Source organism: Abramis brama (genome assembly GCF_963993115.1).
Source record: "Abramis brama genome assembly, chromosome: 23".
NCBI lineage: Eukaryota > Metazoa > Chordata > Actinopteri > Cypriniformes > Leuciscidae > Abramis > Abramis brama.
The window spans coordinates 24618046-24643989 of NC_139985.1; the positions used below are offsets into that span (position 1 = coordinate 24618046).

The following is a 25944-nucleotide window of genomic DNA, read 5'->3' on the forward strand; positions in this document are numbered from 1 at the left end:
ATGGCCAAGACCAAAGAGCTGTCCAAAGACACTAGAGACAAAATTGTACACCTCCACAAGGCTGGAAAGGGCTACGGGGAAATTGCCAAGCAGCTTGGTGAAAAAAGGTCCACTGTTGGAGCAATCATTAGAAAATGGAAGAAGCTAAACATGACTGTCAATCTCCCTCGGACTGGGGCTCCATGCAAGATCTCACCTCGTGGGGTCTCAATGATCCTAAGAAAGGTGATAAATCAGCCCAGAACTACACGGGAGGAGCTGGTCAATGACCTGAATAGAGCTGGGACCACCGTTTCCAAGGTTACTGTTGGTAATACACTAAGACGTCATGGTTTGAAATCATGCATGGCACGGAAGGTTCCCCTGCTTAAACCAGCACATGTCAAGGCCCGTCTTAAGTTTGCCAATGACCATTTGGATGATCCAGAGGAGTCATGGGAGAAAGTCATGTGGTCAGATGAGACCAAAATAGAACTTTTTGGTCATAATTCCACTAAACGTGTTTGGAGGAAGAAGAATGATGAGTACCATCCCAAGAACACCATCCCTACTGTGAAGCATGGGGGTGGTAGCATCATGCTTTGGGGGTGTTTTTCTGCACATGGGACAGGGCGACTGCACTGTATTAAGGAGAGGATGACCGGGGCCATGTATTGCGAGATTTTGGGGAACAACCTCCTTCCCTCAGTTAGAGCATTGAAGATGGGTCGAGGCTGGGTCTTCCAACATGACAATGACCCGAAGCACACAGCCAGGATAACCAAGGAGTGGCTCTGTAAGAAGCATATCAAGGTTCTGGCGTGGCCTAGCCAGTCTCCAGACCTAAACCCAATAGAGAATCTTTGGAGGGAGCTCAAACTCCGTGTTTCTCAGCGACAGCCCAGAAACCTGACTGATCTAGAGAAGATCTGTGTGGAGGAGTGGGCCAAAATCCCTCCTGCAGTGTGTGCAAACCTGGTGAAAAACTACAGGAAACGTTTGACCTCTGTAATTGCAAACAAAGGCTACTGTACCAAATATTAACATTGATTTTCTCAGGTGTTCAAATACTTATTTGCAGCTGTATCATACAAATAAATAGTTTAAAAAAATCATACATTGTGATTTCTGGATTTTTTTTTTTAGATTATGTCTCTCACAGTGGACATGCACCTACGATGACAATTTCAGACCCCTCCATGATTTCTAAGTGGGAGAATTTGCAAAATAGCAGGGTGTTCAAATACTTATTTTCCTCACTGTATATATATATATATATATATATAAATATAGCTGCGAGCAGCGATGAAGGGCCAAAGCCGGCGGCACCGCCCGCACTAAAGGCACCGGGGTTGCGGTGCCACCGGCTTGGGCCCGTAATCGCTGCTCGCAGCTATATTTTACCTTTGGGATTATTAATGGGAATTGTTTGTGGTTTCTTTAGAAATAGCTTTGTTTTGATTCTTCGACCACACAAATTTTGTATCCTGCTATTGAGCAGCACTAAAGGTGCACAGATAATAGTCGGAAGAGTGTTCAGGTCACACGTTATTGTGTTAATAATCATTGACCTCTTTCACTTTGCAACCTCCTAAATTCTGAGAAGTATTTTGTTCCAAGCTGTAAACAAAGATGGAGGAAAACCTAATTCAAAATGCTAAATTCTTAGACAGAGTCTTTAAACACATGCCGACATTCTTGAAAAAAAAAAAAAAAATGTATGGCTATAGAAATTAAGCCATAGAAGAACTTTTTTTTTTAATAACAGTGTGAATAACATTTTAATCATCTAAGAAATCTTTTTTCCACTATTAAAAATCTTTCGGGGAATGGAAAGTTTCCATGGATGTTAAAGGTTCTTCATGGAATAGCCTAATAGATGGCAGTAAAGAACCCTTTTTTTAAGATTCAAGTGATCCAACGAATACTGTGAGTGGCATTATTCCTTTTTCTTGTTCACCTAATATTTACTCCCCCTGGTGTTGTTCCAAACCTGTATGGCACACTCTATAATCCTCAACTTTTCTTTGACAGAATTTTACATTTGGGTGAAGTATTTTTTTTAAATGAAACTCAATATTTGATAGCACCAAACAAACTCTTGGAGTAATGAATAGATCTTGAGCCCTCGCTCTGATACCGTTTAATAATCTCCACAGCTCATCTGTCTTCATTTTCAAATGTTATCAGTGTTTGTCTGTCTTTTGCAGATTTAGCTTCCTGTTTTTGTCTTAAAGCTCACCTGCAATCTGTAAGGGATTTTGTGAGAACTTTTAGTCAGTCACCCTCTGTAAATGACTTTCCGTTGAGGATGGATTGGCAAAGAGACAATGGCCTGCAGGAAAACCCCTGACTTACTTTATGTTCCCTCTTCACACTCTCCCAGACACGGCTGTCAGCTGCGAGCGTCATCACTAGCCCGGGATCAAACGTGCTGCCGCCTCCTGGGCTTCTGGGAGAGTTTGTTATTCATTCCTGCGAGGAGGATGACGGGTCACCATTGTTGTCCCTCCGACTCCACTGATAGTCTCTGCGGCTCTGCAGGAAACCGTTTCGGATGGGTTGTTTTGATCATGTGTGTTTATGTATCTGATCTGATCCAGGAAGAGATAGAAGGACCTGCTTTTGTCCTTTGGAGGAATATTGTTTTTCTTGGCCAAAGTGGGCGATTCCAAAATGACACTTGATATAAAATTCATTAACTCGTTATTAAATACTGAGAAATAACAAGATGGACGCCAAGAACATCTAATCCCAAATCCCACAGTGAACTTATGAAATAAGTGTTATGGATAAGTCTGATGGTGGTCTGCATTGCTTGTCAGGGTTGGGTGTGATTTATGAGGGAAAGTAAGGGAGGAGCTCTGGTTTGTTTCTCTCTGGAGATCTCCATAGGTTCAGCGTACCGATAACCTCTGGAGCTTTCCTGTGGAGGCCCGGAAAGAGTCACGGCGCGGGAAGTGTCTCTGCATTTATAAACAAAGCTACCGCCCCTTGTCCTGCTAGAAGTGTTTACATGTCTTTGCACATGAGTGTGTCAGCACTGCAGGGTATTTTGGTAACCTTTTAAACATTGCTTTTTCATAACAAACCTCTTTCCCACCACTGGACCGCACAAATGTACAACAACAGCTACTCCCGGGCCACATTCGGGCTGGAGGCGAAACAAATCCACAAGGCGAAGGGGAAAAGCTGCGGCTACTACATGAGGATCGTTTTCTTCTTCTCGTCTCTGATCCAGTCCCTCATCATCGCCAGTCTGGTGCTCTTCCTTGTGTATGGCCAACCGGAGAAGACCGCCGATGAGAAGAGAGTAGAAGAGCTGGAGCAGGCCTTTAACAAGCTCTCCGCAGACAACAACAAACTCCGAAAAGACAAAGCTGACCTCGCCGGTGCCCTCAAAGCAAAGACTGGAGAGAAGGATGCAGCAGACAAAGAGATAGCAAAGCTGAAAAATGACTTAAACACCACAAGTTTCATTAGCAAAAACTTCCAGAAGACACTTGTAAGTCCTTTATTTGTCTTAACTTTCGAGTCGTACTTCGAGTAACACCCAAAACTGAAAATCCTCATGTCATTCCAAAGCTGTATGACTTGACAAAAGATGATGTTTTGAAGAATGTTTCCAATGTTTTTAGTTAGTTAGTTTTACATTGGATTCTACTGACTTTCAAGGAATGGACCAAAAAACAGACATTCTTCAATATGACTTAATTTGTGTTCCACAGAAGAAAGAAAGTCATAGAGGTTTGGAACGATAGTGTGAGTAAATGAGGAGTGAAGTTTTATTTTTTGTGTGAACTATTCCTTTAATTCCAAGATACTATGAGGTTAATCTTCTGCGATTACCTTTAAATTCATTCATTTCAGCTGCCTCTTCACACCCTTGGTATATTAATCTTGTAATCGTAACCCTAACAATCATTACAAGTTTGATTTTGATTGGTTGTTTTACAGGCTCTTTGTGAGTCCAATAAACTGAAGCTTTCAAGCACTCGAAATACTCCACTACCATGTCCACCAATCAACAACAATCTGAATGGTGAGTGCAGTAACTGATCAATGAATAATCAATTTCATAAATGGACTGTCCTGTAGACGTGGCTCTCTTTTCTCTTGTCAGGTGAAGTAAAAACTCTGAATACTCTTCTGGATCAGCAGAAAGTTCTGTATGGTATCCTTAAGAGCAACTTCAGCCAGACAGTGGAGTACCTCAAAGCTGACTTGGACAACGCAGTGAAGGATAAAAACCAACATCATACTCAGGTAATACAACTGAGACAGGAAAACGTGAATTTGAAATCCCAGCTTGATGTTTACACCAAGAAATGCAAAGAAGACTTTGCCGAGTCCCTCACAGGCATCCAGACGGTCACAAGTGCCTTCCTAACTAAAATTGACAACTTCTTCACCAACTCGGTCACGTTTCACCTCACCTGCCAGAAACAGGAAGAACAGATGGAGAGGATTCGCTCCAACTGCTCTAGCCTTTCTCGACAGGTGGAGGACAAATTCCAGAGCTACCTGAACAATGTGGGAGCGAAGGTCTCGAGCATTCAAAAACAGAGCAGCTTGTTGGAAGTACAGAATGCGGAGCTGACTTCAGAACTGGACAAGTGTAAAACAGGTCAAGAGAAAGAGGCTGCAGAGAGCAGCCAAAAACTGCAAGACGCCCAACAGAAGTATGACAGACAGCTGGAGCAGCTTCTCAGGGAGCAAAGCAGACTGAGGGATGAAAAAAAACTGGTAGACACCCAGCTCGCTGTGAAAGACGCCACCCTCATATCTCTGCAAAGTGGCTGCGTACAACAGGTAGGAGTTATGTTGGGATGAATGACAATGCCTAAAACATTGTGATCATGTTTAAATGTTGTAGAGTGTACCATGATTAACTCAATCTTCACTGCTTCTGCAGCCCAAACTTCCTGGTGTTCAACCCCTCCCACCTGGTAGGAGCCATTAACCACTAAAGGTAAGTGGTCTTCATCCGTCATGGGCAGAATTCTATTAGAAAGTCAGTATTCACTTGGCCCCGACCCACTCTGAAGGGTGACCGATCCTGCTCCTGGAGGAACCAACCTGCCACTCCTGCCCTGGAAGATTCCAGTAACCCCAAAGACATTGACCTTGTTTCAGATGTGTTTAACACTCAAATTTACATAACAGTGACCCTCCAGGAGCAGGATAGGACACCCCTTCCCTACCCAAAGACATACGTCACTGGTAATTCCGATTCAAAATAAAGTGACAATCACAGTGGTGTCAAATCCTGTTTCTGGAGGGCCACCTTCCTGCAGATTTTAGCTCTAAGACCCCTGCTTTTTAGATTCTAGTGACCTTGTTTAGCAGGTTCAGGTCTATTTAATTGTGGCTGGAGCAAAACCCTACTGGAAAGTGGCCACCCAGGAGCAGGACTGGACACCTCTGAGCTACTGAGATGGTTGTGGCAAATAAAACTTGTATTAAATACAGCCTTGTAAAAATGCCACACTGACTCTATGTGAGGCAATTTGTTGAAGCAACATGAAAATGTAAAAATATAGGGAATATTTTCAGCCCATAGTCTCTTAGTGTACAGGGACACAATTTAGGATTTCGAAATAATAAAATTACCCCACAATTAACTGCAAACCCAGGATCATGTGATGATATGACAAAATTATTTCTCTCAAGAAACATCATATGTATACTTGATTGCCTCAATTTTGTTTGGAACAACCTTTCCAAAAATGCGTTTTAAAATTTGCCCAGGACCTCCAGAGCTCAGAGGGACTTAACGTTGTTAACATTTAAAACAAAACATACAGTACTTTGTGAAGTGCTATATTGCAAGTCACATAGTGGCTTATATTCTGAAAGTATTAAATATTACGCTATATAAAGTAATATTAAAAACCTTTTCATGTTTAGATTTTGAAAAACTAGTGTTGATGACTCATTTCAGGCGGAGTCATTCAGAATGTTTTATTGAACTGTTTTCCCTTTTTTCCGTAGGTTGGGTGTGGAGAAAGGACTGATCTGAATCTCAAGGCCGGACTCTGAGTTTTTGAGTGTGGGGGTTTCCTGATTTTTAGCCTGTGATGTCTTTTGTAAATAATGTTGTCACTGTGGATCACTGTAAATGTACATGCACTGTAATGTTTAGTTCACTGTATAGTTGTATTTAAGCGTTATGGGCTGGGAACTTACATGACATGAAGTACTTTAGGGGTCTGATTTAGTTGTTTAGAGTAGTGCAGACATAAAAATGTGAGTAAATACAAGTCTGCCTTTCCAACAGTTGATATTAAGTAAAATAAAAAAATAAAAAAAAGCATTAGTTAATGTTAAAATTGAGAGAATCTGATCTTGTGAAAGCTCCACATGTGCTGTGATGTATATAATATTATTTACACATTAAGAATTGTGTTTCAGCAATTACTTGTTTCAACCATTTGCAGGTTTCAATGACCTTACTGTTTGTTTTTCCTAAATAATGTCCTTGTTAATATATTGATCTGTTTTAATAAATAGACATGACATAAAAATCAACTCCTATTTCGTTTTTTTTAAATTATTATTATTTTAACAAAGGAAATTATGACATTACATTAAGAAATGATGCATTATTTCTATCTCACTAATTAAATGAGCTGATACTAACATAGCTGCATATACTTTTGCATTATATGTGTCATTATGAATGTTGTGTAACAAAGATTGGAAAACCATGTAATGTAATTTTTAGGTGTGGTGTGTTTTATATGAAGGGAAGGGAGCAAAAGATTAGTTACAAGAAAGAATATATTTTTTGTTTTCTATTTTTTTTTGCATTCACAAATCAATATGACACAATTCTAAAGGAATCTATACGTTCCAGGGCAATTTTTGTATGAACATGGTGGCCTCTCCACCAACCAAAGTCCGGTGAGATTTATGGGTCCCTTTTAACCCCAGTAATCAGCAGAAACAACAGCACAACAGCGTCGTGAATGAGAGGAAGGCAGAAGGTACAGCGTGCTGCGCACAGACCCTCGCACCCTGATGTCGTCAAAGGGTGAAGGGTTCAGCAAGCACACATAAATATTTAAATGAATGTCGGACTGACAGGAGAACAAAGGGCAGTGGGGAACATTTCTGAACATCTCCTTCCTACACAGCTGGTACAGTTGAACACAGAGAACGCTCAGCTGCATCAGAACGTCGCCAGAGTGTTTGAGCTGCATAATGAAACCAGAACAACTAAGAATTCCCCCTGCCAAGGCTAGGAAATCTAATAGTTTTTTTTGGAGAAGCCGAGATTTGAAACTATGCCTACTAAAATAAATGACACATTTATCTGGTTACAGTGCGCTCTAATGTTGGCTGTTTGGACTGATCGGGTCATTCTATGAAATAGCTTTTCTGATTTGTTGGGGAGATTTGAAAACTAAAGTTTTTAATCATTTTATCAGTTAAATTGTTAGTTTTGTTTAAAAAATACCGCCCTTCATAAACTACATAAGATAATGGCATACTTCTAACAAGACAAACAATTATTTACACTGATCACCCTGTTTAAAAGTGTTCATCCCCGGCTCTTAGTGAAGTTCACAAATGTAATTTCGGGAGGAGTGGACCGATCTAATCTAAACCTTGCTCTGGCATCAGCTGTTTTGGCATCCCTCCACCTCCCCAACTCCACCAACATCTTGCTCGCATTAGTAGTCCCACTGGGGGGGGGGGGGAATACTGTATCTAAGCTGGAGCTGAAGCTGCTTCCTCGAGCCCCTCCCCTGCGGACAGCAAGCCAAATAATACGCTTAACCTTATTAGCTTAAAGATTATATGGACAAACGAACACATGAAATGTAGTGTGTTGGCTTCATCAGCATCAGTGCATGCTTGCACCTTTTGTAATAATTGTGTATTACTGTCAAATATTAATACAGTGTTTTTTATTTGCATATATTTTAAAATGTAATTTATTCCTGTGATCAAAGCTGAATTTTCAGCATCATTATTTCAGTCTTCAGTGTCACATGATCCTTCAGAAATCATTCTAATATGCTGATTTGATGCTCAAGAAACATTTATTATCATCAGTATTTATTAACAGTACTTATCATATATTACTTATCAGTTAAAGTTGAAAACAGTTGGCTGGCTTAATATTTTCATGAAAACTATAATATATTTATTTTAGGATTCTTTGATGAATAAACGTTCATTTGAAATATGAAATATTTTGAAACATAGATATTTGTACTATCACTTTTGATCAATTTATTGCATCCTTGCTGAATAAAAGTATTAATTTCTTTTAATAAAAAATCTTACTGTCACATTATGTTCAGCCTAGTTTCTTTGTCATGGACTTTTAGCTTGATTTCATGTTCATCATGTGTTCCTTTGTTCAGTTTTCCCGCTCCTCATTATTAGTTAATATGTGTCAGCTGTGTTCTGTTAATCATCCTCATTTGTGTTTGCTATAAGTTAGTCCCTTACATTCATTCTCTGTCCGATCACCGTTATGTGTAAGTGTGTGTTGCTCAGCCTGTTTACCTGTCTTCTGGATTGTAATTAAAACTTTGTATTGGAAATGATCTTCTTCTTCTTAATCTGCCGTCCTGCAACCCACCGTGACACTTACTGACCCCAAGCATACATGCCCAGAAAATAATCGGTTCTCAAAATGATCTTTCTTGTTGGCCCATTTACACTTCTGTTGTTTTATTCTACTTCTATTTCCCAATACAAAATTCTTTGAAAATGGTGTCTAAAATTTCCTCCGGACCGACTCTGCCAGTGATCCTGCCCAGACTGGAGAGGCCCAATCGAAGCCCTTCTGCCGCCAGCACCAGGTCCACGTCCCGGTACTGATGGTACTGATGTAAAGCCTCGACGCTCTTCTGCAGGAGAGTCCGGTGTCGGGTCTGAGTCAGACTCGGGCTGCCGATCAGGGGGTCACCACACCTTCAACACACAGAGACCTAAGACTTGATGAAAGTGTCATAATTAGGATTGCTATTTACAGTATCTATCTATCTATCTATCTATCTGTATCTATCTGTATCTATCTATCTATCTGTATCTATCTGTATGTATCTATCTATCTATCTTTATCTATCTGTATCTATCTATCTGTATCTATCTATCTATCTATCTATATCTATCTATCTATCTATCTATCTTTATCTATCTGTATCTATCTATCTATCTATCTATCTATCTATCTATCTATCTATCTATCTATCTATCTGTATCTATCTGTATCTATCTATCTATCTATCTGTATCTATCTATCTATCTGTATCTATCATCTATCTTTATCTATCTGTATCTATCTATCTATCTATCTATCTTTATCTATCTGTATCTATCTATCTATCTATCTATCTATCTATCTATCTATCTGTATCTATCTATCTATCTCTATCTATCTATCTATCTATATCTATCTTTATCTATCTATCTATCTATATTTCAATAATACCAGAACTGCTTTCTGGGTTGACCAGTTCCACTCACAGAGTCTCTAGTCTGTTTTGTAATAAAGTCAGGAGATCCTCCAGGCCATCCCTGGTGTGGCATGACAAAAAACATGCAGCAGGAACATCAGCTGACCGCTCGAGGGAAGCCTGGATGCTGCGGTTGTGCTCCGCGGAGCTGAGGTCACTTTTGTTGAGGATCAGGATGCACTGCTGCTTGTGCGATGAGTGCTCCAGGATGTTCTTCAAGTGTTCACTGAGGAAGACAGGCACTAGCTGGGGCTCTGAAGGAACCTGCGTCAAGTCGACGACCACCAGAGACAGATCTGCCTGCTCCACCCTGTGGGCAGCAGAGGAAGGTCATTTCTTAAGCCTGTTTCCTGAGCCTGGTCAGCATCTTACAACCTTTGACCTCGTAGAAACAAAGTGGCCACTTCCTGTGTATGCCATCTCTTTAGTAAATCACAGCATATTGTAAAGTCATTCACCACAACAAACAAAGGTAAAATGTGATAAAGGAAAAGCCCTAATATGCAGGGATGGCAAACAGGATTTGGCCACTTTTAGATGACTTAATGTTTTCCGGACTATTCGCAAACAATTTATGCTATAATGTTTCATAGAATTAACTTTATTTTTGCTCTATTTTTTTTATTTTTTTTGATAATTGGCTCTAATTCGGAATTTGTTGTTTTAAAAAACTAAACATTAATTTGACAATAATAAAATGAATAAACATGATATAGCAATATATTATTGATTACATACAATAATTAATATGTTGTTTTCTGATCTAAATGGTCTTAATGATCACAATTATTTTTTGTTTTGGGATTTGTCTACAATTCTACGCTATCGGTTACAGGTTTGGAATAATTCATCATCATATTAGAATGATTTCTGAAGGATCATGTGACACTGAAGACTGGAGTAATGATCCTGAAAATGTAGCTTTGATCACAGGAAAAAAAAATGCATTTTAAAATATATTCAAATAGAAAACAGTTCTTTTAAAACTGTAATAATATTTCACAATATTACTGTTTTTACTGTGTTTTTGAACAAATAAATGCAGCCTTTGTGAGCAAGAGACTTCTTTCAAAAACATAAAAACAATCACAATTATTCAAAACTTTTGACTGATATAGTGTATGCATTGCTCATTTGAGAATGAATAGCTGTAAAAATCTAAGTGTAAATAAGTGTGAATATCGGTTTTAAAAAAAGCTCCGTTAAACGGATAATATATCCCTAATTTTTAGTCAGTTTTCCGCAAGTTCAATTTTGACATCCATCTATTGTGTTAAAGGAGCTGTATGTAAGATTGTGGCCAAAACTGGTACTGCAATCACTTTCAAATTACTGTAGAGCGGTGTATCCCCTTTCTTAATGTCTAGTGACATATCAGGGCCATTTTATGATTAATTGAAATACATTTCTTAAAGGAGCTGTATCCTTTAAGCCTAAGAAACTTCTTTTGTAACGTTGCTTGAAAAGTGCTTTTATGCTATCTTGCTTTAAAATAAATGCCACTTGTTCTGATATTTTGTTAAAAAATAACTAGATCTACAACTAAACTGCCTCTTTTTTTCTGCAAACATTACGCAACTAAACAATGTTTGCATTACAAAATCTCCAATGTTTATTCAATCTTGAAAAATTTGCCACACACCTTAATCTAAATCCGTGAATAAACAGATCATTTCCCCTTGCGAGGCACAATGAGTGGTAAAAACACTTGAAATATATTTCCCCTCTGCAGGCCATTTTTAGGATGGTGATATTCATCATTTGCGCAAAAATGCCCCCTGTTTATTCTACCTTGATTTTCCCACACGTGCCCGAAAATACATACCGCTGACGGGCGCGCCGGACGCCCTCCTGCTCCACGCTGTCTGTGGTGTCCCGTAACCCTGCTGTGTCACTCAGCAGCACAGGATAGCCCCCGATGTCCAGAGGGACCTCCACCACATCTCTGGTGGTCCCGGCGGTGGCAGACACTATGGCAGCAGGACGCTGAGCTGCACAGTGACAGAAGAAACTCAAATGAGTTCAGAAAATAATAAGGAGAACAAAGAACAGCAATGCTCATGTTGCACCTATAAGGACAATTGACTAGTTCACGAGATGTCGGGGGGCCCCGTGAGACGTTTTGTTCTAGGACTTCTCAGAAGTCCTTCATTTCTCAGGATGGAGGGCAGATGGTATTACCAAGGGAGGTCCACGAGACTTAAAGAAAACCAAGATTAACTATATTTAAATGTGGTGATTGCAAGTACACAAAACAACACAAAGTTCATATCCTGTGGAAACGAAACATCTAACAGACCAGTGTTACGGTGAAAGGCAAATAAGAGGCATGTGCAGGAACATAATGCAACTTTTTAGATGAGATAACCCTAGGCGACATCTCCTAAAAATGGAGCTTAAAAAAAAGATTTGTAAGGGTTGTACAAAAACAAAATGTTCACCACTTTTGAAGCAAAAGTTAAGGGAGAAAATATAAAGAAATGTAAAAAGACGTGTATAATGATCATAAATGTGAACATACGACAATTTATAAAATGCACAATTTATAAAACGTCGATGTGCACAATTTTTATATTTGATTTTTATAAATGTATTCCACATAAATCGCAGTTCATCTTTAAAGTCATCATGAAATCATGAAATTTGTATTTATTTATGTGCCTAATATAATTAAAATAACTTCTCTCCTCTTGCAGCGACATCTCTTCTCTTCTCTGATGATGTTTACCGGAGTGAGGGCGGGACAACCCGTCACTTACATGACATAACAGCAATAGCAAACCACAACCATCCAATCAATTGCTTTCAAGTCCTGTCCAACATTTTTTCTTGTTCGAGAAGCCATTTTACTCCGATATACACTCCTGGGCAAAAAAAAAAAAATGGGCCAAGCCTAAAATGGTTTAACAAGTAAGATTTGAAATGTCTTGACTTGTAAGTAAAATTGGTCATACACATGCTCTCCTGTTGGCACACACATAAAAATGTCAGTTTAATAGCTGCTTATTTGCCCAGGTCAAAAGCTATGCTATAATGAATGTATGGCTCAGTATCTCTTTTAGTTTAAATCTATGGGATTTTTTTCAATTGTTTAATCATCCTCCAAATGAATATTTAAATTTGATCATTCATAAGTAATCATAATAACAAACATCTTCTCAAAAAGCTGCAATAATCTGATGTATCACTCATGTGTTTAGCACAAATGATGTGTACAGGTATTATTACAAATACTTTAAGTTGCATCCTCAATACTTCAGAAGTTATATCCTTTTATATGTTGTTATGCATCAACACTGTTACCATCATAAAATCCTCTTAAAAAATGGATTATTCTATAAATCAAAGAATTCTGTCAAAATAAATCATTTCAGGTAGTGGATTCTGTTTTGACATTTAAAATATCTTCTCTTTTAAGACATTGACTTGTCAACCCTGTTACCCTGATTTTGCATAGTAAACAACTCCATGTAATTTAAAAACTGACATTTGTAGAAATATCAGCGTTAAATTCTTTTTTTAAAATGACCATGACCCTAACTTTACTGTTACTCCAATACCCCAATCCAGATTCTACCGTGTGCTATGAACAAAGTAATGGCTATTCTTTATCTCAGGTAAGACAAATGTGCTTATTATACAGCTCGCTGGTAAACATTATAGTGACATATTTACAGAACATTAAGTTATTTTTATATACAGCATAGTCACATATTTGCATTTAATGACCGCTATTAATATTTTATGTCTAATTTTGGCAAGTACCCTTGCTCATATTACTTTATAAGTTTAATGTATGCATGCTTGCATTAAAAGTACCCCAATAATGTGAAGGTCATAAATGGTTTAAATCATCTGCTGAAGAATCTGATGTCTGTGCATGGTCCACATAAGAGATAACCAGTTAAAATGTTAGCTGGCTATCAAATGGTAGTCCAGTGGTGAGTGTAACTGGGAAACAAGTTGCTGTTTCAAACCTTAAGTGTTTCATTTATTAGCATTACACCGTAACATAGAATGTTTTCATTATCCAATGATCTTTTGTCTTGTTCTGAATGGCATGTTAATTATGATCTGTCTAGAATTGAATAACCTTTGAATAAATCAAATTTAGCAACTTTTGTCCTTTTGTCTTTTGTTTTTTGCTGCTCAGCGCTGAACCAAAATAACTGCAGATAAATCAACACAATAAACCAGTGCTGTGCTTTGCAGTTTCTTTGAGCGGATGAAAGTTTGAAGAAATGTTTCACTGCTGTACTGAAACGTGTTCTATTTTGTTCCATTCTGGTCTAGTCTGGAATTAAGGTATATTTCCATATGTCTACTGGAAGGAAGAGGCCAGTTTCACTCAAGCGTTCTTTGTGTGAACTTCCTTAAAGAGTTTATAAAACGTATCAATCTTAAAATCAGCATACATTTTTTATTTTAAAATCGTCTACGCCGTTTACTGCAAATCTCAATTCTTCAAATACTTAAGATGTTTAATTATCATAAAATTTTAAGCTTTCAGCTTTTAATAGAATTCACAAATTGCTTAATTAAATTCACACTCTTCAGGAAGTGACAGCACCAGACGCTCAGTGTTCCAGCAAAACACACAATAACAGGCCTGATGAATGTGGGGTAATTCGGGGCAGGAAGTGTGGTGATATCCAAACATCCCCCCGCTACTGGAGAGGTCAGAGGTCAGAGATAAACGTCATTAAAGGCCGTACGGTGTCACTTTATGAGTGTGAAAGATAATATGTGCATTTATCACAATCATAACCTTCTGTCATAGGACAATAAGACACTTTTGCCCCTAAAATGTGTTTAACCATTTTAAAGTAAAAACATGATGGTAAGAATTTTTCACGCTTTTAAAAGAAGTCTTTTATGCTGCTCACCAAGGCTGCATTTGTTTGATAAAAAATACAGTAAAACTTTTCTCCATTTAAATATATTTTAAAATGTAATTGATTCCTGTGATGCCAACTAAAAAATGCAACTAATTATATAATGGTGCATAGTTTTTAAGCAAACAAAAAGGCTTTAGGGAGGAGAAAAGACTTTTAATATCCTTTTTTGTAACATAAAAGGCTGTACATTAAATAAACACCTTCAGCACTAACTCATCTGTCGTGTTGGTAGAAGCTAGCATAGTCAGGTAGCTAAAACATAGGGGATAACATAACATTAAAAACCCTGAACAAAACTATGTGAGGTAAAAGGAAATGCAACCTAGATTAAATGTGGTTTCACTTGCAACAAAGATAAACAGTGTGCTTTAATCACTGGATTAAAATATATACATATTAGGGCTGCACAATATATCGTTTTAGCATTGAATGCCTAGTATAGGAATCGTAGTTGATCCATACTGACCAGGCACCACGGTTCGAAACGCATGTGATTCTTAGATTAATTGCTAAGTTTAACCATTCCGTTTAAACATTCAAGCGATTTAAAGCCATTTGAGTGCAAGAAGACGTGAAATAGAGCTCAATTTGGAACTCACGCACTGTTTTTGCACTGCAGCACAGCCAGCGCGCAAACACCGAATTCAGCTTCTCTCTTCCGCCTCTATTTGTGCTTGAACGTACACATACACGTAAAATGATGTCAAAATGCCCATCTAGGCGAGTATCCTCCTCATAAACACAGTCGCTTGTGGTTTACGTGAACATAAACAATTGCAAAAGAAAATGAATGCGTATCATTATATTGGATCAGTGCATTCGGTCTTAAAGTAACAGCAGCCTAATGTTCCTGCAGCTGACTATGTCATTAATGTTAATCAAACAACAAAATACAAAGAAAAAATCACTTTTGTAGCTGTAACAAAGATTAATTATATGTTTATATGTTAAGGTGTTCTTTCGAATTTTGGATGTTTTTAGTATTAATGTACAATGTTGGGGAAAAAATCTCTCTCTCTCTCTTTCTATATATATATATATATATATATATATATATATACACAGTGCTGGTCAGAATGAATGGCACCCCTGGTAAATATGATCAAAAATGGTTGTAAAAAAATAATCCTGCATCGTTTATCCTTTTGATCTTTCATTCCAAAAATTTGCAAAAATCTAACCTTTCATTGAAAAGAATTGAAAGTGGGGGGTAAATCACATTATGAAATAAATGTTTTTCTCCAAAACACGTCGGCCACAATTATTGGCACCCCTAGAATTGTTTATGAGTAAAATATCTCTGAAGTATATTCCCATTAATATTTACCTTTATTTAGCACACCAGGGTGACTAGGAACATGAAATTGTCCAGCTATGACTTCTTGTTTCACAGGAGTTTAAATATGAGGAAACACAAAGGCCAAATTTCTTTTATCATCCATCACAATGAGTAAAACCAAATAATACAGTTCTGATGTGCATCAAAAGATTGTTGAGCATCACAAAATAGAAAGTGGCTGTAAGAAAATAGCTAAAGAATTGAAAATCCCCATTTTGACCATCAGGGCAATAATTAAGAAGTTATAATCAACTAAAGATGTTACGAATCTGCCAGGAAGAGGACATGTGTCTATAATATATTGTCTTAATGGACGGTGAGGAGGAAAGTTTGAGTGGCCAAAGACTCTCCAAGGATCACAGATGGAGAACTGCAGAGATTACTTGAGTCTTGGGGGTCAGAAAGCCAAAAGGGACCGGATTCGATGGTCAGATGAAACAAAAAAATTACTTTTTGGCAGAAAACCCACTAGATGTGTTTGGTGCAAACAGGGATAAAAAGTACCCCATGCCTACGGTTAAATATACTGCACCTAGAGATTGGCATGGAGTGCTTTCCATAAGATCATCTCTCAATGCAAATCAAACCAGCTATTAGGCTAACTGAAATAAAACCATGCCAATCTCTAGGTATGGTGAAGGCTATGTGATGATGTGGGGCTATTTTAATTCCAAAGGCAGGATGCATAGTATCCTCTGGCCAGTTGCATAAACTGTTAAGACTAGTCTTACAAGTTAGTCATCCAATTTTATTCTTTAAAACTGTTAATAACTTTTTAAAGTCAGTAACATAAAAACGTAGATTGGTCTAATTTGACACCGAACAGTACGACTGATTACCCCTAACTAACTTCTAGTTGATCATACTAGTTTGGGTCCTGGATCCATGAAGTAACTGGCCTTTAAAAATAAAAATCTGCCTGCCTCTATGGGAATTTAACATAGGGGTGTCCAGACTTATGCACTTATGTATTTTAAGGAAGAACATTTATTTATTTACGATACATTATTCATTCACAAAGAAAATTGGTGTCCTTAAAGGTTGGATTTTTCCTATTTTTTTTAATTAAGGCATTAAGTTCAATTTCCAAAAGATGATTTTTTATTCCTCTTTTTAGTCAACTTTAGCATGGGTGTCTAAACTTATGCATAGCACTGTATATGTTGTGGGCCTATTTTTTTGCTGGAGGTCCTGGACATCTTGTTCAGATACATGGTATTATGGATTCTAGCAAATACCAACAGATAAAAAATCAAAACCTGACTGCCTCTGCCAGAAATCTTATAATGGGCCGTGGTTGGATCTTCCATCAGGACAACGGTCCAAAACAAACATCAAAATCAACACAAAAATGGGTAACTGAGCACAAAATGAAGCTTCTGCCATGACCGTCCCAGTCCCCTAAACTGAACGCTATAGAAAATGAGTGGGCTGAACTGAACAGAAGAAGCCCCAACATGAACTTGGGAATCTGAATGACCTGGAGAGATTCTGTATGGAGGAATGGTCTCTGATCTCTGGTCAGTTGTTCTCCAAACTCATCAGGCATTATAGGAGAAGACTCAGATCTGTTATCTTGGCAAAAGGAGGTTGCAAAAAGTATTTAATAACAGGGTGCCAATAATTATGGCCAGCGTGTTTTGGATCTTACTGAGCATGTTGAGCAGGCTGCTCTTGCCCGCGTTGGTGCTTCCAGCGATGACCACCTGAACACCGCTGCGCAGGCGCTCTCCTCTCCGCTGATCTGAAAGGTGGTTTTCCATATCGGTCTGCAGCTGCCGAACAGCTGTGTCCACTGCAGCAGACAAAACACTCAACATCAAACATCTCTAACTAATTTATCAAACTGATGTTGTAATATTACATTTTGTAAACTGAAATGCAATGTTTAAAATAACATAAGGGCTTTAACTTTAAAGGACATGGATAAAACATAATTTATACTGATCATGTACAAATTCACAGAGCTTTTGCACACTAGAAGTGTGTCAGTGGAGGGGAAAGGATATTTTTCATGACCTCTATCAGTGGCTTTACAGCCCATCTGTAACTCTCAGAGGAAGGAGATGGTCTGTGACAGGTTTGTTCCTTGACGCACAAAGAATCCCTCAATTCTCCAGAGAAATATAGATATAACACTTAAACATCGAGTAACGTTGGACAAATGATGACAGGGTAATAACTGTACATGCAGTATTCTTCAGGCACTACGACTATGTCTCTATATGGCCTCTCAATGCAACATTCAATGATTTTGATTCTTTCTCAACAGCTGCTGTGGTTTCTCTGAGGTCAATACTAACAGGAAACTCTCACAAAACATCCTGGAAATGAATCAGTGTTTTTACCAATCCATTTGAGGAGACGTACCGTCATTTAAGATTCCGTCCTCTATGAGTTCATCCTCACTGAAGTCGATGAATGCCTCCACGTGCGCCAAGCACTAGATTGAAAACACAATCACGTACAACAACTGAGTCATAACTCCACAGAATGTAGTTTAGAGGTTCACAAATGCTAGGGCAACAGTTCAGTAAACTAGCTAGATATTTGGCAAAGTTGATTTTGAGTAACTTACACTACCATTCAAAAGTTTGGGGTCAGTAAGATTTTTTCTTTTTTTAATTTGTTTTAATTTTGTGATTTTGTAAAGAAATCAATTTTTGTTTTCAGCAAGGATGCATCAGTTTGATCAAAAGAGACATTTATTGTAACAAAATTTCAAATTTGCTGTTCTTTTGAAATATCTAACTTGAACTAATCAAAGAAAACGGTTTACACACAAATATTAAGCAGCACATACTGTTTTCAACATTGATAAGACAAAATGTTTCTTAAGCATCAAATCAGCATATTAGAATGTTTGGTAACACTTTATTTTGATGGTCCCTTTTGAACATGCTGTTGACTATAACTTTGCAACTATGTCAACTAACTTTCATTGGAGTATTAGTAGACTGTCTGCTTAATATCTGCAAACACTTTATTGTGATGGTCCTCCAACAGATATTATACTGACTATAAGTAATTTTGCAACTACATGTCAACTTAATCCAACCCTAACCCTACCAGTCTATTAATACTTAACTAACACTCTAATGAGAGTTAGTAGACATGTAGGTGCAGCGTTACTTATAGTCAACAGAATGTGTTAAAGGGACCATCAAAATAAAGTGAAAAGGATCATGTGACACTGGAGACATGATGCTGAAAATTCAGCTTTGCCATCATTGGAATAAATTACATTTTAAAATATATGAAATAAAAAAAAAACGTTTCTTTTAAATCGTAATAATATTACACAATATTACTATTTTTACTTTTTACTATTTTTGATCAAATAAATGCAGCCTTGGAAAACATAAGAATATTTAAAAAAGCTATTTTTTACATTTTTAAAAATAAAAAATGTTAATCTTACTGACCTCAAGGTTTTGAACACTATTCTAAATTCCAGACATTATATTGTATTCCCAGTTTCTTTTTCCTCTTTTTCCTTGAACTGGTTGAGTGAAAGATTCAGAAAACAAAATGGAAAGATTGGAAAGAAGCTCAGCCAATCAAATTTGAGGACGAGAACTAATTGTTTCATAAAAGACATTTTCAGCATAATTTAAGTGAAAAGTCTGACAAACTACCATGATTATCAGAACATCTTAGTATTTAATATGTCACTGTTTTGTTTTAATAACAGCAGCTGCATGAGCTCCACAAATTCAAAACATGATGATCATGTTATCCAGCATACTTTGAGAATGATCCAAAGAGCATATTGTGCTTCAATGGAAACAAGAACATCTGACACAAATTTGCTTGTATGATTACTGGTGTAGAAATATTGCAGAATTTTAAGAATTTCCTATTCATTTTTACAACACAACTTTTCTTTCTTTTACATTTTTAAAAATCCCAAAACTATGTTTATTTCCCCAATTAAATAAGGGGAAAAAAGACCTTGAAATGAAGTGCTTGTGACCAAAAAGCTCCTTCCAGGAGTCTTCACACAAACCATTAGCCAACATCACACTGGGTCCTGAGGTATCTGACGGCTTGGCACACACCCTGCTCAGGATGTCCTGTCTGCAATCAGCACACTCTTACACACAAACAATAGATGGACACCAACCGTGACAGAGTGACAACACTTCCCAATCAAGTACTACATTCTGTAATTATTTAAAAGACCTTAAATAAAAAAAGAATAACCTCTCATAAAAACACACTTGCAAGTGTTCTATTGCCTTATAAATCATGTACAACAGCCAACTCTGCCTCTTTTCCTCACACTAAAGGGAAAAAAGGACTTTTCTTAATACAAATCTATCAATCAAACTGCATTTATTTCATGCATTGCAAATATGAGGTGAAGAATGAGAAAACTGAGTGCTTTGCTCCTCACGGATTCCATACTGTGGTGGTCAAGGAGTTGCAACACGGTTGTGAAAGTTTTCTCATTGTTTGTTAGCATGTTGCTATACAGTTGCTAAGGTGTTTTGGATGGTTGCTTATTGGTCCAAGTCAAGTGTGCCGCACACGTCCTGAAAAGTGAAGCCAAAACATTTTGATCGCCCCCTTGTGGCTGGCTCCAGTATAGGTCACAAACCCCACCCTCTCCATGTAATCGAATGGGATGCGAGCCAGATTAAAAAACTACAAGTTACAAAAAATGACTCTTCAAATAATTACTTTCCGAAGATGGTTTGTGTCATTTTGGAGAGTTCTTATCATGCTGATGTTCAAGTGTTTGTTTTTCAATAAGTTTGGTTTTAGTTGGTTATTTGATGCTATAAAAATGGGGTGGAACTGATATAGTTCTCTGATATTCTGTTCTGTAGATATGACTTGGTTCCCTCCTTCAATGTAAGTCAGTTATTTGATCCAAATTACAGGAAAAACAATAATACTGTAACATTTTAAAATAACTGTTTTAATATATTTTAAAATGTAATTTATTCCAGTGATTAATTTTCAGCATCATTACTCCAGTCTTCAGTGTCACATGATCCTTCAGAAATCATTCTAATATGATGATTTGCTTCTCAAGAAACATTTCTGATTATTATCAAAGGTTGAAAACAGTTGTGCTACTTAATATTTTTGTGGAAACCATGATGCATTTTTTCAGGATTCTTTTATAAATAAAATTCAAAAGAACAGCATTTATTTGAAATTGAATTTTGATCAATTTAATACACCTTTGCTGAATAAAAGCATTAATTAAAAAAATAATCTTACTGACCCCAAACTTTTGAACAGTAGTGTACATCCAACTTATTTTCAGGGATTCTGCAGGTTTTATAAAGGTAAATTTAAGACCTTTTTAAGACCAAGTAAAGAAATTTTAAGTAATCTATTGAAGAGAAAGTTCAGAAGAAGTTCGAAAATACAACTTTCAACAGATATCATTACTTTTTAATTCATTTTACAGAAAAAAAAGTTGCTTGATTCCTCTGCTCCCAACCACTAGAATATGAATATGAAGATATAGAATATCTTTAACTGTATTTTCTGAACGCACTGCAAAAAAAAAGTGATGTTCTTCCTCTTTCTTGTCTTGTATTCTTAAATCAAGATGCATTTACTGGAGATACAAAATGACAGTCTTGTTTACTGTAAAATTGATCAATTGATTTTGTTCAGTTTTTCCAAGACTTCCTTTTACATGTGCATCTCAAGTAAATGTATCTTGATTTAAAGTTGTTTAGATATTTGTATTGGAAAACAGGACAGATATACTGAGGAAGATATACATTTTTTGCAATGCATGAATTTACGAATCTAAGACTTTCTGCTCTGATTTGGGAACTTTTAAGGCTGTAATTTGTGTAAGGGTAAATTAAGACTTTTTAAGACTCACAGAAACCCAGTATTTTAATTTTTTTAAGTATAAAGCGTTATACAGTGCACTAAATGCAGGAAGTCAGGGACAGTTCCCCTGGAGCAATTTTAAGTGTTCTGCTCACAAAACCCAGAAGTTTTTGTTTGTAGCACTGTTTCCTAACCATTAGGAAACCATCAAACACGTACACCACTAAACAGTTCCCACATTATGCATGTATATAGCATCTGTCCGGAATTTCCTGTCCTCTTACTGATAAACATGTTAAAGCTATTTAGGATGTTGTGGCAATATTTTTGCACAAAGGTGCCATTTTGGCCTGTGGAGAACTATGTTAATTTGGGGGTCAGATGACATAAAATATGGGGACATAATAAAGTTCTCAAAATATAAGTTATACCCTGATGAATCCTTTTCTTACTCGTTTAAGCCGAACTCTCCAGTCTTGGTAAATGCGGCCCAGGTCTCCCGCCATCTGTCGGAGAGCCTGTCGCCTCTGTGCTTCTGTCTCCGCATGGATCAGGTCACCTAGACCCTCTACTTCAGTAAGGTCCAACTTTCCAGCACAGAACGCCCGTCGGGTAAACTCACCCGCCTCTGCAGGCCGCAGCCCTGGCAAACTCCCTGAAACACACACACAAAACAAGACATCTTTAAAATAAAATGAACTTTAGAATGCAGCCTCTTCCACAGCACTACTTAAAGACATTTAAGTTACAATTAAGATAAAGGCTATGAGTACATCAAGTGCTATTTTGCATGAAATGACAATTTTATGAGTAAATACATCAGAAATAAAAAGCTAGATACAAAACAGATGCTGCCATCTAGTGTTAAAATAGTGACTCGACAACTAGCTGTCATCTGCACGATACATACATTTCAAATCATTAAAAAAATATATATTTATGAAGGATTATCCAGAACAATTGTGGGACAATAATGATTGATCTTTCTTAAACATACCAAGCGCCTGTAAGACTCCACTAATGACAGCTGGACCCCCGTGAATGTGAAACTCTGCACTGTCCTCTCCCGTGAAACTACCAGGACCTGAAAGAGCAAAAAGAGTGAAATATGTCTTGGTAGGAATAATACCCAATTTATATATTGTAGCAACAGTAAATTTAATATATTCTACCGTTTAGTGGTTTTAGGGTTGTTGTTGTTGTTTTAAATAAATGAATACCTTTATTCAGCAAGGATGCATTAAATTGATCAAAAGTGACAGTAAAGACGTATAATGTTAGAAAATATTTTCTGTCTCGATTAACTGCTGTGCTTTTGAACTTTCTAATCATCAAAGAATCCTGAAAAAAATTATATTACTGTTTCCACATAAATATTTAAGCAGCACAACAATTGCTTCCTACAATCAGAAATGTTTCTTGAGCAGCAAATCATCATATTAGAATGATTTCTGAAGGATCATGTGACACTGAAGACTGGAGTAAAGATGCTGAAAATTCAGCTTTGACCACAGGAATAAATTACATTTTAAAATAAAAATAGAAAATAAACCACAAACAATTGAATGGTAGTGTAGGTTTCATAAAACTCTAAATTTTCATACATAATGTATTATTCAGTAAGGAGACTTTTCAATAAGTGCAGTCTTTAAACTTCTTTAATCTATGTTTCAACAACATTAAACACATTTATCACACGCCCTATAATAAATCTACCTACAAATGAATTTTGGCATAAAGTATGAGGGTGTGGATTTTAAATGAGGTGTGAGTTTTTATAGAAAAAGTTGAATAAAACTTGGACCAGTCCAGATTTTAAAGATTATTAAAAAAATTCTATTGTATTTTTTAGTATTATTGATTGTTGTATGTTTTTTAAATGTGAATGGATTTTTTTTCTAAATTACCATTTTTAATATGAATTAAATTAACACCTAATAAAGCTGCTTACAGATCATAACGCATAAATATTAAAATAACTGATTTTTCTGTACAAATGTCACTCTGCTGTCCTGGTAAGTTATAAAGTCTGAGTAGGGACTCTAAATTAAATTATGGCAAATTCAAACATTTCAATGCTTAGAAATAAGGAAAATGTATTAAAATATGCACACTAAAAAAATTTAAGCTATTGAAGTCGTTCCTTTAAAGGGATAGTTCACCAAAAATGATAAATTCTGTCATTAATTACTCATCCTCACGTCGTTCCAAATCAATAAGACTTTCGTTCATCTTCAGAACACAAATGAAGATATTTTTGATAAAATCTGAGTTTTCTGTCCCTCCATAGACAGCTACGCAACTACCACTTTGATTTGATGCTTGAAAAAGTTCATAAAGAGATCGTTAAACTAATTTTCTGAAATTTTCTGAAGAGATTCAGATTCCTTAAAGAGATAAAGATTGCTTTATATGATGAACAGATTGAATTTAGTCTTTTATTCACATATAAACATTGGTCAACGAACATAAACAGAAGCTCAACCAAACCTGCTTTACGCACTGATGTGTGCGTTAATGAATGTCTATATGGGAATAAAAGGCTAAATTTAATCTGTTCATCATATAAAGAGATGGAGTCTCTTCAGAAAATTTGGACTAAACAGTTCAATTCATATGGATTAGTTTTACGATCTCTTTATGAACTTTTTGAAGCATCAAAGTGGTAGTTGCGTAGCTGTCAATGGGAGGGACAGAAAGCTTTCAGATTCCATCAAAAAGATCTTCATTTGTGATCTGAAGATGACTGGAAGTCTTACGGGTTTGGAACGACATGAAGGTGAGTAATGAAAGAATTTTTATTTTTGGACTAGAACTCTTTAAGACTAGAATGGCTTTTTTGTTTTCTTTACAGCCATCCTAAGATCCCATTAAAGGAAGAATCACCCATATATTAGACTGAGGGTATTAGCAAGATCATGTGAAAAAAAAAACAGGCTATTCTGCGTTTTAAACTGGTCATCAGACCTGGAAACCACAGGACCAGGCCGCGGTCCAGCAGCTCTCTGGTCTGCGGGTGAGTGATGCTGCGGAGGCTGGCGACCCGAGCTGCGGGGAAACCTCGGGTCAGACTGCGGACAGCGTGTGCTGATGCCGGACCACTGACCCGGACCACCGCCACCCCACACCTGCCCTGACCCGACGACACGGCGAAGATAGTGTCATCCTCCGACCCGACAGAACACAAGAGCCTCTTCACTGAAAGAGATCTGCCAAACACAAACCAGTCATGTTTACTGTGCGTATTAAACTAAGTAGTAGAAACCCTGAATGGGTTGTGAGCAGATGCAAGAGACCTTATAGCAGTTATGACAGCGGCACTTCTTCTCCAACCGCTGATAAAGTGCATGTTCATGACCTGAAACGTTTAGTGTAACAATGACCTGCCTAAATTAAACATTGTTGTTTACCATGTCGCTCCACGTGAGCATTTTTTCCTGGCGGTTAGATACTGATCTTGTTCAGGCAAATTTCATTGGTCCGTGTCGTTATACGTGCGAGCAAAGATGCTTGCCATTCGCCAGCTTCACTGTCAATCAAATAAAAGTCTCTCCCCTTGTGCGCCCTACAATTCTCTCCGTGTGACACTCACAGGATCTATTTAACTACTCATATATCTATTGAATTGTTAAATTCACTTATCATATATTCAGTATAGTTCCAGTTAGTCTCAACAATGTCTTTGAGTGTGGCATATTTAATCTGAAATTATATTTATCAACATTTTGTTGATTTGATTAGCCTTAATGTAGTTTTATAACGTGTTATTAAAAGAATAGTTGACTCATGAATAGTTCACTCTTAGCCTATGTTTTATTGAACAGAAAACGAGAAGTATAGTAGACTGTTGATGCTGCCATACTGTTACCAGGGTCTTAAAAATGTGTGATTTATTTAATGCAACATTTTCTAATTCCAATTATTATACGTATAGTTTTAAGACTACATTCAAGACTTGTATTAGTTGAGAGACAGCACGTAATATTTGTAAACTTTAAAATAAATTTGTCAAATAGCAGAACTATTTCAATGAACAGCAAATTTGGATATTTAAAAAACATATACTGTACAATATAGTTCAAACAACCAAAAATGCAGCTTCCACAGTGTTTACCTTCTAGCTTTATTTGATATAATTTCTCTTTTTTTTTTTTTTTTTTTTGTGGTGGAGGTTGTGAAGAGTGCATGTTTAAGTAATGAGCTAGCAAAAAAATGGTTATTGCTTGGTTTAATGTCAGGTGAGGATTGCTTTCGAAAGCAATAAGGGAAGACTAGTCTAGAAACCTCTGGTTATATTTCATCTGATGATCAAATCTTTAACACCTTCTTTTTTTACATTCTATACACTTGATTATTCAGAGTATCATTTAGTACAACCCGAATCAACTGTGTTAATGAGATCATTTGAAAATGTGGTGTGAAGTTTACAGATAATACTTGG

The 25944-nt window shown here is 37.0% G+C and overlaps 2 protein-coding genes across 3 annotated transcripts; one reads left to right on the top strand and one right to left on the bottom strand.

Annotated features, from left to right (window-relative positions):
• Positions 1-2802: 2802 nt before the first annotated feature.
• plvapb (plasmalemma vesicle associated protein b) lies at positions 2803-6510 on the top strand. Its single transcript, XM_084100788.1, has 5 exons — positions 2803-3484; positions 3937-4021; positions 4103-4791; positions 4895-4951; positions 5974-6510. The coding sequence occupies exons 1-4, from the start codon at positions 3098-3100 to the stop codon at positions 4940-4942; spliced, it is 1209 nt and encodes a 402-aa protein (XP_083956914.1). The 5' UTR covers positions 2803-3097; the 3' UTR covers positions 4943-4951; positions 5974-6510.
• A 236-nt stretch (positions 6511-6746) lies between these two features.
• On the bottom strand, positions 6747-24970 carry gtpbp3 (GTP binding protein 3, mitochondrial). 2 transcript variants are annotated; one of them, XM_084100786.1, is made up of 9 exons: positions 24800-24970; positions 24471-24712; positions 22501-22587; positions 21956-22158; positions 18066-18138; positions 17347-17490; positions 11284-11449; positions 9469-9768; positions 6747-8913 (listed from the first exon to the last, which is right to left on the bottom strand). In XM_084100786.1, the coding sequence occupies exons 1-9, from the start codon at positions 24856-24858 to the stop codon at positions 8682-8684; spliced, it is 1506 nt and encodes a 501-aa protein (XP_083956912.1). In that variant the 5' UTR covers positions 24859-24970; the 3' UTR covers positions 6747-8681. The 2 variants fall into 2 exon arrangements, with proteins under 2 accessions (XP_083956912.1, XP_083956913.1); XM_084100787.1 differs by having other exon boundaries at positions 8657-8936.
• Positions 24971-25944: the final 974 nt, after the last annotated feature.

Coding starts and splice junctions, on each gene's coding strand:
- gtpbp3 (XM_084100786.1), bottom strand. CDS start 24,858: ATGAACATGCACTTTATCAGCGGTTGGAGAAGAAGTGCCGCTGTCATA. Junction 24,713..24,799: donor GCTGTCATAACTGCTATAAG/GTCTCTTGCATC, acceptor TGTGTTTGGCAG/ATCTCTTTCAGTGAAGAGGC. Junction 18,139..21,955: donor GGAGAGTTCGGCTTAAACGA/GTAAGAAAAGGA, acceptor TTTTCAATCTAG/TGCTTGGCGCACGTGGAGGC.
- plvapb (XM_084100788.1), top strand. CDS start 3,098: ATGTACAACAACAGCTACTCCCGGGCCACATTCGGGCTGGAGGCGAAA. Junction 3,485..3,936: donor AAAACTTCCAGAAGACACTT/GTAAGTCCTTTA, acceptor GTTGTTTTACAG/GCTCTTTGTGAGTCCAATAA. Junction 4,022..4,102: donor AATCAACAACAATCTGAATG/GTGAGTGCAGTA, acceptor TTCTCTTGTCAG/GTGAAGTAAAAACTCTGAAT.